Below are 13989 nucleotides of genomic sequence, written 5' to 3'. Positions count from 1 at the left end.
ACTTATATCCACTTGCTTTAGCAAGATATTCTATTTGTAGAGTAACTGGAGTACGGAGAAGAAACACATATGCATATCCCACATCTCAAAGCCATCAAGTTTGTGAAGCTTAAAGGGAAAGGTATATGAGCCTCAACTCAGCAAAAATGTTCTCTTTCCTGTATGTGAAAACTCAACTTTAAAGATTTAAAGAGAAACCAGACAAACAGAGTGAAAAATCAACACAGGCAGGCTGGTGCAGTGGCGCAGACCTGTAATCACAGCATTCAGGGAGGCAGAGGCACAGGCAGATCTCTGTGAGTTCAAGGCTAGCCTGTTCTCCAAAGCCAGTCCAGGGCATCCAGAGAAACCCTGTCTCGAAAAAACAACCAACCAACCAACTAAACAAACACACAAACAAACAAACAAAAAGCCAACAAAGCCTATTCCAATATTATGTGTGAATTAGGTGCTTGTAAGAATCCTTCAGGTAAAATGTCACAACATAACCATTTATTAATGGTATAGTAATTTTCCTTCCTTCCCACATTCATTGTTTGCTAAGTAATAAAGCAAAGGAATACTGGCTTTGGAGTGGCAGACTTAAGTGTTTCTTTTTAGTCCATAAAAGAGATTAAAACTCTTATTTACAGGTTGCTGAAAAGATCAAATGGAATTATATTTATATAGGGTTTGATACAATTAAGCTTAATTTTATGTTGTACAAAATGCAACTTTTGGTAGAGAATTTTAACATGCATCAAGTTATCTCACCATCATCAAGGTAATGTTGAAGCAAAGAGAATAATTAAATTTATAGTTAGGTACATGAAACTATGTAGCATATTTGACAAATAACAATTCTGACTACTGGGACTTATTGTAAGCTCCAGCCCACAAAAACCCTTAAAGTTTATCACATTTTAATGTGATACAATAATATAATATTCACTGAAATAGGTATTGAAGTAAGCTACAAGATAAACACTACTTAAAATAAAAGCTTCAAGAAATACTTTAAATAGCAACTGGAAAGTTAATGTAACAATCTAAACTTACTATGGTATTAAGCTTTTCACTCTGCTTCCTGTCAAATTAATCAAATAATTTACCAAGTCTGACAGAGCCTCACTCTCTGCAAGAAGCTGCTACTTCTCTGAGCTTAGCAAATCACCTCTTATTAGTGATCAAATGGGAATGGCCCTCTTAATTAAAACTCAGTTCAAACATTAGTCTCAAAGAATGTACAAATACCGGGTTGATTCTGAAGAAGGTGGGTGGAGAACAGTGGTAAGAAGTTTTCAATCTATCCTGGTTTGGATATTTTACATTCTGAACTACATTTATATATATGCACAGTGTCTAAACAGAAGTCAGTCTATATTAAGAAATCACATTTCTTAAACTATTCCTCACTAGCACTGAACTGTTTACTCCATCAACACCTAGCATATACATCAAATACAATCTCCTTTCTGTACCCTAATGTTTACTACCTGGAGAACATTACAAAAATTGAATGACTGGTGTATTGTTCTTTTAGCTGTTTACTTTGCATTCAATTAACTTCTCAAGTATTTGAGTATTCAAGAAGCACGCTTCATTTTCTTTCAATCAATCAATCATACAATGGTAGTGGCAAAGCTGTGCGGGATTGTGACAAAAAGTTCTTCCCAAACTCACCTGAAAATATGGGCTCAATAGGACTAGACAGACCTTTAAAACATGACTAAAACCCAAATTCTAACTTTACCAATGAGAGGGGATGATAAAATCTGAGGGGCATTAGATGATTTGATCAATTCAATCAGCAAAGTAGTTGAAGAATCAAGATTAGAACACAATTTGTTATAATTCTTATTATAACTCAACTAAAGCACTATTCTCCTTTTCCATGGGCACTAACAGGCACACACATGCAGGCAAAACATCCATCCATTATCGGTCTTATACTTGCACATCAAAACTGAAGACTCCTGGTAAAATTTGCACCATTATAAGGGATAATCTGCAGAAGTATTTTGGAGCTGGGAATTTTACTCCAATTTCTTATGTAACAGATTACTCACATCAAAGTAAATACTTTAAACCAGCAATTTTCAACCTGTGGGTCGACGAACAGCCCTTTCACAGGGGTCACATCAGATACCCTTGCATATCAGATATTTGCCATTTGTAACAGTAGCAAAATTACAGTTATGAAGTAGTAAAGAAAATAAATTTATGGTTGGGGTCACCAACAACATGAGAAAGTGTATTAAAAAGTGAATTACAGCATTAGGATTACGATCTTCAAGGCAGTTATCCGTATTTTTCACATAAAGAAGCAGAAGTTTCAAAAGGCTAAGTGACTGGCTTGATTAAAGTCCAGTATCCTAAACACACAGCAACAATAGATTTTAATCCAGGTACGTCTGATTTAACTGTCTGTAAAAGTCATTCATATGTTAATATACAAACCTACTGTTGATTTTATTTAATCAAGAGAACACCCTTTTTCATTTTTGCCTGTTTTCATGGCAGAGTTAAACTATATAAAGGATTTGTTTGGTTTAACACATAACCTCCCAAATGGTAAAACAATAACTCTATTTTAGAAACTAATGGGCTTTAAATTTTCCTTTTGAAATCCTTTATTCACATATTAAACATCTTACCTGTTATAAAGGCTGTAAATAAAATAGTAACAGCCTAAAACATTCAAAATAGACTTAAAATATTCCAATGTTCTTTATAACTGACATGTTTGCCAGAAAAAAAGTTTATCTTCTATAGAGTAAAACTCCAGCCAAATTATAGTGAATACTTTCGGAAAGAGACTAAGGTAATTTAAACTAACAATCAATTTCACTTGTTTGCCCTGCCTAGCCTGAAAAATGGTAAATATGCTAAGTGAACAGCAATGATATTAGTAACTTAATTAGCTGCAGATTTTCACTTTACTAGGGATTTGATGCCCTCTTCTGGTTTCCATTGGTACCAGCAAATATATACATAGTACACATACATACATGCAGCAAAACACTCATACATAATAAAAATGAATCTAAATTTCTTTGATTTGAAAAATTCTGAGCAACAAACATGAAATTTAACTTATGCAAATATTTATAGACATAAAGAAGCCAATTTCTTTTCAATATTATCATTCAAACTTGAAGTATACACACTGAAGTATATTTAGTAGTGTCATGGAATGATAAAGAAAGCTGGTCAGTCTTTATGGGAGGCGTATCATTTTGATTTTTGAGACAGTGTCTCATTATGTAGTCTAGGCTAGCCAGTAACTCACTATGCAAACCAAGCTGGCCTTGAACTTATAGACATCAGTCTGCCTCTGCCTCCCAAAAGGCCACCTAATTTTTGTTTTAAGCAATACCTGGTTAAAAACATAATAGATATTGAATAATTAGCATGTCTTTGATTAGGTATGGGAAAGATCAGTGAAATATGTAGGAACATTCTTTGTAGACATACCCATCAGTACTGTACTATCTAAAATAATAACTTAAACCACTAGTTGAGTATAAAGACAAAACTACAAGCTTAAAGGTTTATTCCAATCCATGTTTTGCTGCATAATACCCCACAAATAATACCAATATTTAAAATTTCTTATTTTAAAATAATCTGATCTTTTTTCATAAGCATCTACTAAATGATTTAGACTACATTTAACTAGACACTTTTTTTTATAAAGCCCTTTCTCTTTACATTAAAGAATAATACTATTAGTAAACAGCACCTCTTCAGAAAAGTAAATACAAAATGGTCTAAAACAATCATTTAGAAGTAATTTATAAAAACTACACTATTAGTTCTCATTATTGACAAGTTCCTTTCTTCTAAGACCAAACTGGATGTTATTCTACTATATTTTCTTTCATCTCAGTTATCTGCTGTCACTCAATTACTTCCCTACCCCTAAAACTCAGGCCATTATGGGAAATAAAAAATCAAAATCTCTTTTCTACCTTCCTAACATCAATTCCCTCTATTAGGAAGGAGACTGAGGATGGGAGCCTTTGCTTAATGGATCATCACAGGACATCAGCATCTAACCTCTCTCCTAGTACAAAAAAAGACAAACTCCACTCCAAAGTAGCAACATCCCAAATGCATAATCCCAGTGTCATGCCATTTCCAAATGAATGCTGCCAGAGCCTTAAAGAACAAATAGACTGATGCTGTATTTATTCTCAGGGTGACATAGTCCCCCTATTTCTAATACTATGTAAAATGACTTCTAACAAGATACTTAATAATCTATGATTCCAGACCTCTTTTTCACCTACATGAAAAAAAAAAACTGTATAAAATAGTTACTTGAAATATGTTTCATCCATATACACGTAAGCATTTATTTTCTTTAAAATAATAAACATTTGGCCCATAGTAACTAGCTCTCAATTTAAAATATGTGTCCCTGTGAATAGAAAATGCCAAGAGCCTACTGATATAACAGTAGGAATTTCAGCTTTTTTGGAAAATCAGCCTTTCTGTAAATTCAGAATTTCTTTTATTTAGATTCATGTTCACAACTAATGTATATTTTAGTAATTAGATATTTCAATTGAATGCACCATTATCAGTTTTTATACTAAATAATGTCATGTATACATCTGATTTTATACTTTGACTACCAACTCCTGGGTAAGAATGCATTCCCAAAGCCTTAGATTGGCATAAAACAGTATCTTGCTAGAAGATCAAAATTACCTCTATAATGCAATAGATTAAAAAAAAAAAAAAAGTTAAGGTCCCAAAGAAACAGATTCAAGTTAAAGAGCTTTCATATTTTTTTAAATTTATGTGCAGGGAGACCTTTCTGTAACACAGCTCTTAACAAGGGGCCTATACGCTTTACAACAGTGTTGTTCCTGGTATGTATGTGTATGTGTATATATTAAATAAATCTTCTCACTTAAACTTCAAGTTAAAAAAAAAAGAGAATTCCATTAAATATGTGAAGTCCATTAAATATCTATGAAGAAATTTGTATTTATAGTACATTCCAACAAATGCCAGTTAGCATTACTAGTCATTATCACACTATTCAAATGAAACCAATAAAACAAAGTTATGTGTAACTAAGGGATCCTTACAATAATCAGGTTTTCAACTGTCAGTTAGACAGTTGACAGTTCACAATTATAGCCATTCATGAGTTCCTGGAATGCTACCTTCAGAGTTCACACTGGTCAGTTATTTTTGGAAAACAATCTGTACTGTGCTCCATTTAGGGCCAGTAATAGTTTACATCTCCTCTCATTTACAGTAAAGGAAGTCTGTTAAATGTACAGGTAATAAGCAAAGTTTGTAATGTTCACTGTAAAAGTGACTACATAATTCTTTATCAACAGTCATAACCACCAGTTAATACAAATTAGATACGAGAAGTCTTAATGTGTATAATCATAAATTTTTAAAATCAAAATGGCTGGAAAAATCTTACAACTTGATACTTAATAATGTAGGGTCAGCAGCTAATGATAATTGAGGACCATTTGTATCAGGCCTTTAAAGGTATCAATTACAGCAGTTGTTTCATATAAATAATCTTAAAATTGGTTCAATAGGCCCTTGTGTGGAACCAAAACCATGACAGGGCTTCCAATGTAAGAACCTAAAACCTACCTTTTGTTAACCTCCCGTCCTCCTTCCTTTTGTTTAAAAACAAAAGAACTAAAACCTGCTTACTAAATCTGTTATTTAAACAAAAACTGAATATTTACAAGTATTTCCTTAGGATATGTGTTAACCTATTTATGAAATTTAAGACATAATCCCTCAAAACTCTCCATTTTATCTATATTTGAAGGATAATAAATGATACTGATTTTAAGAAAGTAACCTCAAATTATATTAAAAATAATGTTTCTAGTTAGTACTGTTTCTTAAGTTATTCATCTAGATAATTTACACATGTGCCTGGAAAAACATTCTCAAGTGTAAAGCTTTAGAATGTCTTCTTTTACAAAGAGTTTCTTTAAATAAACAAACAGAACAAAATTCTATTTCTAATTAATGGATTCATTCCTTCACCAGGTGTGTTGGTCTAGTGACAAAACATCAAATGTGTAAGATTACATCTTGGAAACTAGCATGTTAAAAATCAATTAAAAAAAACTGATAATTTACAAGGCAGACTTTAAGACTGGGGTAAAGGAAAGAAGTGGCACATTTAAAATGGGATTACACACAATCAAACCTTTGAAAAGAATCAACTGATGCAAATGATATAACAATGAAATGACACTATAAGCAGTTAAAACATTCATTGTATTTGGAAATAAGATTTCTGAGATTACTTTTACTGCAGTGAGGTAAAAATATAAGCACCTGCAGAACATACTCAAATGGAGTGTGTCTCAGAGTTTCCATCTGTCAACAGATTCAAGCTTCAATAATATATTATTCTTTTAAGTTCTGAGGAATATAACTGTAGATGCCTTAAACTGCAAAATGTGTGAATAGGGTAGAAGATGTATTCTTCATTCATAGGTTTTATGTGTAAAAGAGGAGGTTGGGAAAGTCATTAATTGAAAAGATACAGGGCAGTGTACAGATCAGAGAGGGTTAAGTACAAGATAATTTGCTAATTTAGAAAGTACAGGTTCCTGCTAGCTAGAAAAGATAAGGTACCATTCACCTCCATCAAAGGTGAAAGGTAAACTCTATCTGCCTGTCAAATATGGCCCTAACCCTGAAGCTAGGAGTAACTAAAGAGGGTTTTTTGTTGTTGAGTTGCTAATGAAATCAGTTTTGTTTTCTTTTTTTAACTTGGTAATCCCACCTATATTAAATGTTTCAGTGACTGGCTAGTTGACTAGCTAACTTATAGACACTGAGTTCTCAAGTGTAACAAAGACTTCCTACAACTTGGCTACAAAAATAATGAACTTTGAATTACAAAACCAGAGATGAATGAATGCCAGTCAGCATTTTTAAACTACCATATGTGTATATAAAACAAAATAGGGATAACTGGAAGTCAAAAGTTAAGATTGTGAGGGACTACAGAAAAGCTTTAATATTTCATGGTAGTCTTCTACATACCAATGATTCTAGAAACTCAAACCAAGTTTTGATCCTTTTAGCACCTAAAATTAACCTCTCTCCTAAACCTAGTGCATAGGATACCCAACTCTTTTTCTGTTATTTTTAATGTAGTGTTAATATACTGCAATTAAGTTTTTAACAAGGTTGGAATTATGTAAAGCCAAAGGTCTGCTCCTAAAAAAATACTACAATTCCTAAGCAGGTCATAACCAAACATAAACTGCTATAAAATAGTGTAGCAATACACTAATTTTGGCCTAACCTATTAAAAAGATCTTCATTACACTCTAGGTAGTGGGAGTTGGCTACAGACATTTCATTTCAAAAATTCTTTTTACTACTGTTTAAGCATTTCACTCTTCCCTTCCCTAAAGACTGATGATAGGAGAAATCTATCTTTCTCTTTTTTGTTCTTAAACAAAAGTATTATCTTTGAGAAGTTACTGGGAACCCTCATGACTCCCTTTTGTTAAAAAGCTGACTTAGGACAGTCAAAGATAGATTTCACATTTTACCATTCTCTCCCAGTCTTCCCCAATTCACTATTGCTTCATTCACTTTTTCCCAGAAAAAAGGTCTTTCTGATTTTCAGTTTTAGAGTTTCAAAACTAACTGGAAAAAAAATGCCATAAAAACTGAAAAGTAATTAATACCTTGGAAAAAGATACTCTCATTGATAGGGGAGGGGGCATACCAGCTCTTTAAACTGTTAAGCTGAAATACATCAATGGCGTTAAATCACTACCCATTTAATTGCTTAAAAATGTTACAAACAAACATCCCATAGCTTTTCTCTCCTTACACCTCTTACTTCAAAATTTTGAATTGATTTTACTAAACTAAGTTTTAAAAATAAAAAGGCCTCAGTGGAAAAATAAAATCTCCCAATATTTTAAGATGTTTGAGCCAAGCAATTCTACCAGATATTTAAAATAAAAGTTTCCATACCTGTCTTCATCACCATCAACAGGAATAGCTATGCTGAACACAGAGGTGGCCAGACTGTTCATAGGTGTTAACTGAAGGGGGTTTGCCAGGGCATCTGCAACTGGAGGCTTCACACCAGGCTTATTTTCAGCAATGAGAGAAAGTGGTGGTTGAGGTAGGGGTTCTGATTTTCTTCTAGTATCGTCAACTTGCCCGACTAAAGGCTGGGTCTGAGTCTGAAACTGGCTTAGGTCAGACTGTGGTAGACTTGTTGGTGCACTGTGTGTGCCTTGCACTAAGGGTGGCCCAACTTGTTGGATGACGCTGCTGCTGCTCCGGCTGACTGGCGTATGGCTACTCAGCTGCTGAGACTGGCCCAGTGGCGAGGGTACATTTGGCATAGTAACAGAAGTGGTGGGCACACTAGGCACGCTTGGAGCGGGTGCCGCCGCAGGCACGTTTGGAACTCCGGGCATCACGGTGTGAGGACCACCAGGCACGGCTGACAGCTGACCACTGCCACCCATCTGCGGCGGTTGCTGCACGGACTGGGGCTGCCCAGTCCCAGTAAGCCCAGCGCCTGGCTGCACCACGCCTCCTACAGCAGCTGCGGCCACTCCAGGCGGTTGACTAGGCGCGGCCTGGCCGCCGGAAACCGGACCAGGGGCCACTGTTTCACTGGGTTGGGAAGAGGTGCCCATCATCTGCGCACCCAAGGAGGGGACGCTCTGGCCAGACCCCAGAGGAAAGCTGGCCGCAGAAGCAGAGGTCGCGCCTGCACTTGTGGACAAGGGCTGCGCAGGGCTTGGCGGCTGCAGGGCTACGTGCGGCTGCAGGTACTCACCCTGGCCCGAGGGCTGGACCGGCATCAAATGCCCGGGTGGTATCTGAGGCTGGGGATACGCGAACTGCTGAGGATGCTGTGGCAGCGAAGAGCCGACCGCCTGGCCCGGCTGAGCCGCCAGGGCAACAGGCTGCGCCAGGTTTACATTCGTCGGTGGTAGACCCTGGGCAACAGGCCCCGGGAGGGCGCCGCCGGCCACCGCTCCCTGGAGTTGAGTTGGCTGAGCGGCTGCCGTCATTGGCTGCGGCCCGGTCGCCGCTCCCGGGAACGGCGGTAGCGACGCCGAACTTGGAGCCACAGCCCCACCTACGGGCGGCGGAGGCTGTGGCTGCCCGACGCCGAAACTCTGTGGCTGGGCGAGAGTGGGCTGGCTCATTTTCTCCGACGGGGGTAGCTGTGACACAGCAGTCAAGGAGCTGTCAGTTCCCGAGTCCAGCCCGTGCGCCCCCTGCATGGAGGCCACCACCACCACCACCGACCCTCCGGTGGCGCCCAGGCCGCTGTCCCGCTCCGCAGTCTGCTCCAAAGTATTGCTGTGTCTAATGCAATCCCCGGACCTAGTGAGGACGCTGCTATCTGAATCCCGCTCGTAGTATTCCATACACGTCCATCGGCCGCGCCGATACGGCTCTCCACTCCCGTGGTCCAGCTTGATCACGCGGAAACGGGAACTACAAGTGGTGGGGGGCTGAGATGGAGTTGCACTACCCGGCCCCGGGGCGGACCCCGAAGTGGCGGCCGCCGCCAGGGTCTGGGCGAGCGCCCCCGCCACGCTCCGGGCCGACACGCCGCCGCCTCCGTTGGCGGGCGCAGCCGAGGCGGCTGCCAGCTGCCCATCTAGGATGAGGTTCGGGGACACGGTCCCGGGAGTTTCCGCATCCCCGACATTGTTGAGCGTCTCTTCCGAGGAGCTGCGCTCACACACCTCCTCGGGGCCGTAATCCGTGGCCCGGGAGACGTCGAAGATCTCGGAGGACACGTCCTCCGTGCGCGACTCGTCCGGGTCGTCCAAGCTCTCGGTGTCCTCCGTGATGCTGGTGGCCACCTGGGCCGTGGTGACACTGGTGATCTGGAAGCAGCTCTTCTTCTTGGCCGGCATCTTGGACATGGTGGAAGAGGCTGGAGAAACAGAGGCTCCTCTGGGATCCCACCGGAAACCGGGAAGGGCCGAGCACGGGCCCCCAAAGACAAAGTCCGAGTTCGCGCCTGGGTCTTCGGCCCGCGCCGCAAGTCACCGTCTGTCCTGGGCACCGGCGCCGCGCCGCGACATCCTCCTCCTCTCCTCCGCGGCCGCGGTGCCTCAAGGCAGCCCGTCCGTGACGGCCGGAGCGTGGCTCAGGGGCGGGACGGCTGCTCCCGCGGCTCAGCCGCCGCGGTCAGTCCAGCCCGGCGCTCGGCGCGGTCAGCAGGCCCGGCTGGGGGTGGAGCGCAGGGCGCAGGAGGCGGCGGCGGCGGCGGCGGCGGCAGCGTGAGGGGCGGTTCTGCCCCGCTCGGGCTCCTCTCTCTCTGGCCGGGGCCCGCGGCTGCTCCCGCGCGGCGCCGCGGAGGAAGAAGGCGGAGCGGGGAGGCCGGGACCGACGCTTCCCGACGGGGCTGGAGGTCCGCGGCGAGGGGCAGCCCTCCGTCCCGGGCTCTAGCCCGAGCGCAGCCCGGGGGCCATGCCGGCGGCGGCGGCGGAAGCCCGCTCGGGGGCGGGGAAGGCCAGCAGTGTGGCCTCCCTCAGGGAGCCACCCGCGGCGGCGGGCCCGGCCTCCTCGCGGCTCGCGGGCGCGTGAGGGGCGGCGGCGGCTGGAGGAACGGCAGAGCGAGCGGAGGCGCTCGGCGGCGTGGGGGGACCGGTGGCGGCGTCTTCCGCTTCTCCTCGGCGCGGCCGGCTCGCAGACCCCGGAAAAACTGAAATTCGAACTGCTGAAGCAGCGGCTGCAGCTCCCTCCACTCGGCCAAGATGGGGCTGAAATGGCCGCGCCAGGGATGCTGGGAGGAGCAGCAGCCCCGCAGCAGCCGCCGCCGCCGCAGACTAAAATGCCGCCGCTGCCGCAGCCACCGCCAGCGCCGCAGCCGCCGCCGTTCCGTGACGCGCCGGCGTCGTGACGTCACCGCCCCGCCCCCTCCGGTTTCCTGCAGCTTCTCATGGAGGCTTGTGAGAGCTCGTGGGCGGGGCTGCGGGTTAGAGAAAGGGGAGCGAGTCCTTTATTTAAGGTTTTTCAAATTTAAATTTCACGCCGCTGGTTCATTAGGGGTTGGGGAGCCCGAGGACGGTTTTAAATTGCGAGCCGGGGGAAACGCACGGTTCGGTACCGGGGTGTGGAGATCCTGGATGCCCGGAGGTCATGTGCTGTTTCCTAAGGTTTAGCGTAGTCCTGGTGGAACCAGGGCAACAGGGGAGGAAACTAGGGCGGTCTGGCTGCAGAAGAGTTGTGTGGCTGGAGAAAGCGAATTACGTTAAAAGCGCTGAAAAATATGCGTTGATCACCATGGTCAGAAAAGTGAGATTCAAGAGAACAGAGGGTGACTAACACAGAAGAGCTATCCAGATTGAGCTAGAAACATGATCTTCCAGACTGAAATTCTGACCTCACCAATGACTTCGGGGATGGTTATTTACCCAGAGTAAAGTCGGTTTTCAAAAAAGATTAGGAATTAATAGCATATTCCAAATTTTCCTGAATTGCCGTGGTTCAAGGCTGGAAGAGTTCATTTAAACTTTTGAGATGTTCAACATGAAATCAGCTTATAGGTTCCAAAGATGTGAAGCCTACTGTTAAGTATTTGTAGCTCTTGATTGTTTTAAGGCTCTTATTAGTTCCATGCTGTTACTTGGTTTGCTTTAGACCAAGCACAATGAGAGAATACCCCTTCCTAAGTTACACAGCAGCTCTGAAAGTGCCACCGAATTTACCGTTGTAAATTGTAGCTACTTACCAACCAAAAATCATGAGGCCATTCTTTTTTTGTTTTGTTTTTGAGACACAGTGTATCCCAGTGTATCACTCACTTAAACCAAAGTGGCCTTGAACCTGTAGTGAGTTCCTGCCTCTACCTCCCAAATGCTGGCAAGCACCACCACATTGGGAGGGCAAGGATGTGATTTTAAACACTGGAAACTGTTGAACGCTGACATACGAAAACAACCCTCATTTAGCTAAAATCTGAGAAGTTTTTCTGGAAATCAAGATTTTAGATTTATTACAACTTTTAGAGAGCATGTCAAGCTGACTTATTTAAATTATTTTACTCAGTTCTCTAATCTCTAAAGGACAGGAGTACTCTTTTATCTAAAAATAGATTGATAATTAAATTTTGCACAGAAATTTTTAGGTGCTTGGCTGTATTTTATGGAGACAGGTTCTTTAAACTCAGTAGAAACTGTCCTTCAAACCCGGACAGAGGTCAGTATAGGAACCAGTACCTCAGAATAAAATCCCTGTTTCTTGAGGGGGCAGAAGAATAAAAGAAACAATGTGTTACATTATGTTGTTATTGTGGCAGAGATAGCTGATGCAAGGCTTCTTTTCTAAATCTACAATTTGAGTAATTTCTCAAGACAGTTTCCAGCAATGAAGTAGAAATAATTGACCTGTTAAATCCAATGTGGATTTATAATAACTTGATTTTGATGTTGAAATTGGTTATCAGTGGGTATTGTTGACCATATGATATGCAGGGGGAAAATAGCATGTGCCTCATCATGACCTTATACTATCTTAGTGTATAAACTTCCTGATGATTAGTCATGATATTTTTCAGCCACAGTTAAAGGGAGACAGATGGATCACTTGAGCCCAGGAGTTTCAGGCCAGTCTTCTCACTACCTCATCAAGCAACTCCTAGGTTAAAAAAAAAAAAAAATAAGAGAACTTGTCACTTTAGACTGTTGGGAAAAAATGAAAATAATTCTAGTTGTTGTAAAAAAAAAATTTGAATTCACTGTACAGAGGAAAAAAACAATCTATTCCCAAACCACAGAAAGTATATTTATAATTGTCTACAAGAAATTAAAAAGTCTACAAATAACAACAACAAAGAGTGATAGAATGCAGTGTCTGCATGCAAGTCCCTTTGCTAGTGTGTAGAGAGTTGTTAAGAAGTAACATGGTAGCCCTAGCTCATTGGAATTGGAGAAGTCCCTGGAGAGCCAGACTTAAAGGCTTTAATGCAGTTATCCTGGCTCCGTGCCTGTACTGACAGACCATGCACTGGAGTCTGTGAGAGTCCTCCCTCACTACGCTCTCAGCCCCCAGCGTGACCATTTGCCTTACACCGGGTACTTCCTCAAAGACTTCAATTTTCAGCTGTGTATGGGAAGTACTTTTAGAAAATGTATGGGGAAAATGTAGGGGGAAAAACAACCTAAAAAAACTAAGGGCCCTTTTCACTGATGAAAAAATAGTGCTACAACATGAGCTTTTCATTATTTGCAAACAGCATACTTATTCCAGATCAGCACAATGATGAATCATTTCAGAATCATCAGATGGTAGAATGTGAGCAACAGGTTCTCAAGAAAACCTGACATCTCCTCCCTGTAAATAATGACACATTAAAGACTTGGAAAAAAATATATATATAATGCTTTCAGTAGAAATTAAGAAATGTCTACATTAAAATAATAACTGTAATTTGAAAACCAGTGGTATGTATTTTGCATTGGATAGCCTATATTCCAGCAAGTTATTCTGGGATTTAGAAGCAGCTGATGTTTGTTTTCCATGTTTCTAATAATCACCAAATTATTAGAAAAATACAAAATGAAGGAGTGTTTTCAGCTTTTAAAAGGAATTAGTTAAAAATAAACAACTGTCAAAGCAAGCAGTCTTTGGTTTATTACTAAGGTTTCCCTGCTCCATTTCTGAAGCACTATCACAATAAATCCTCAAGCAAGACTATTGTGGGATATTATCCAAAAAGGAAGAAAAAAAAAATACAGTGAAAAGGGACTAAGGCTAATGGAGGTCTGAATAGTTTTGTAAAGGAAAACTCAATTTTACTAAAGTATGCAAATTCTTACTTGAGAAGGGATACTCAAGATCTCCACATTTATTAAAGTACCTATTAGACTCGCCTGGGATTTGATACACTGTGAAATAGTAATGATCTGGTTTTGTTATGGTGAAAATCTCCTTGAGTACCTTTGAACTTAAGATATAATGTAGCAGTTTGGATTTTGAAGTAATAAA

General features: G+C 41.3%; 1 protein-coding gene across 2 annotated transcripts in view; it reads right to left on the bottom strand.

Annotated features, from left to right (window-relative positions):
* The window catches only part of Tsc22d2 (TSC22 domain family member 2), a 44056-nt gene extending 33898 nt beyond the window's left edge, over positions 1-10158 (bottom strand). For both annotated transcript variants that reach the window (XM_055596775.1, XM_055596774.1), the window contains exon 1: positions 7990-10158. In XM_055596775.1, coding sequence (XP_055452750.1) covers positions 7990-9920 — 1931 coding nt within the window. In that variant the 5' untranslated portion in view covers positions 9921-10158. The remainder of the gene's footprint in view (positions 1-7989) is intronic.
* Between the last annotated feature and the right edge of the window lie 3831 nt (positions 10159-13989).

The sequence above is a fragment of the Psammomys obesus genome, unplaced genomic scaffold (assembly GCF_907164565.1).
Source record: "Psammomys obesus unplaced genomic scaffold, mPsaObe1.curated_primary_1811, whole genome shotgun sequence".
In the NCBI taxonomy this organism is placed as follows: domain Eukaryota; kingdom Metazoa; phylum Chordata; class Mammalia; order Rodentia; family Muridae; genus Psammomys; species Psammomys obesus.
The sequence above is the reverse complement of the archived record's forward strand: the minus strand, read 5'-3'. Positions and strand labels throughout refer to the sequence as shown.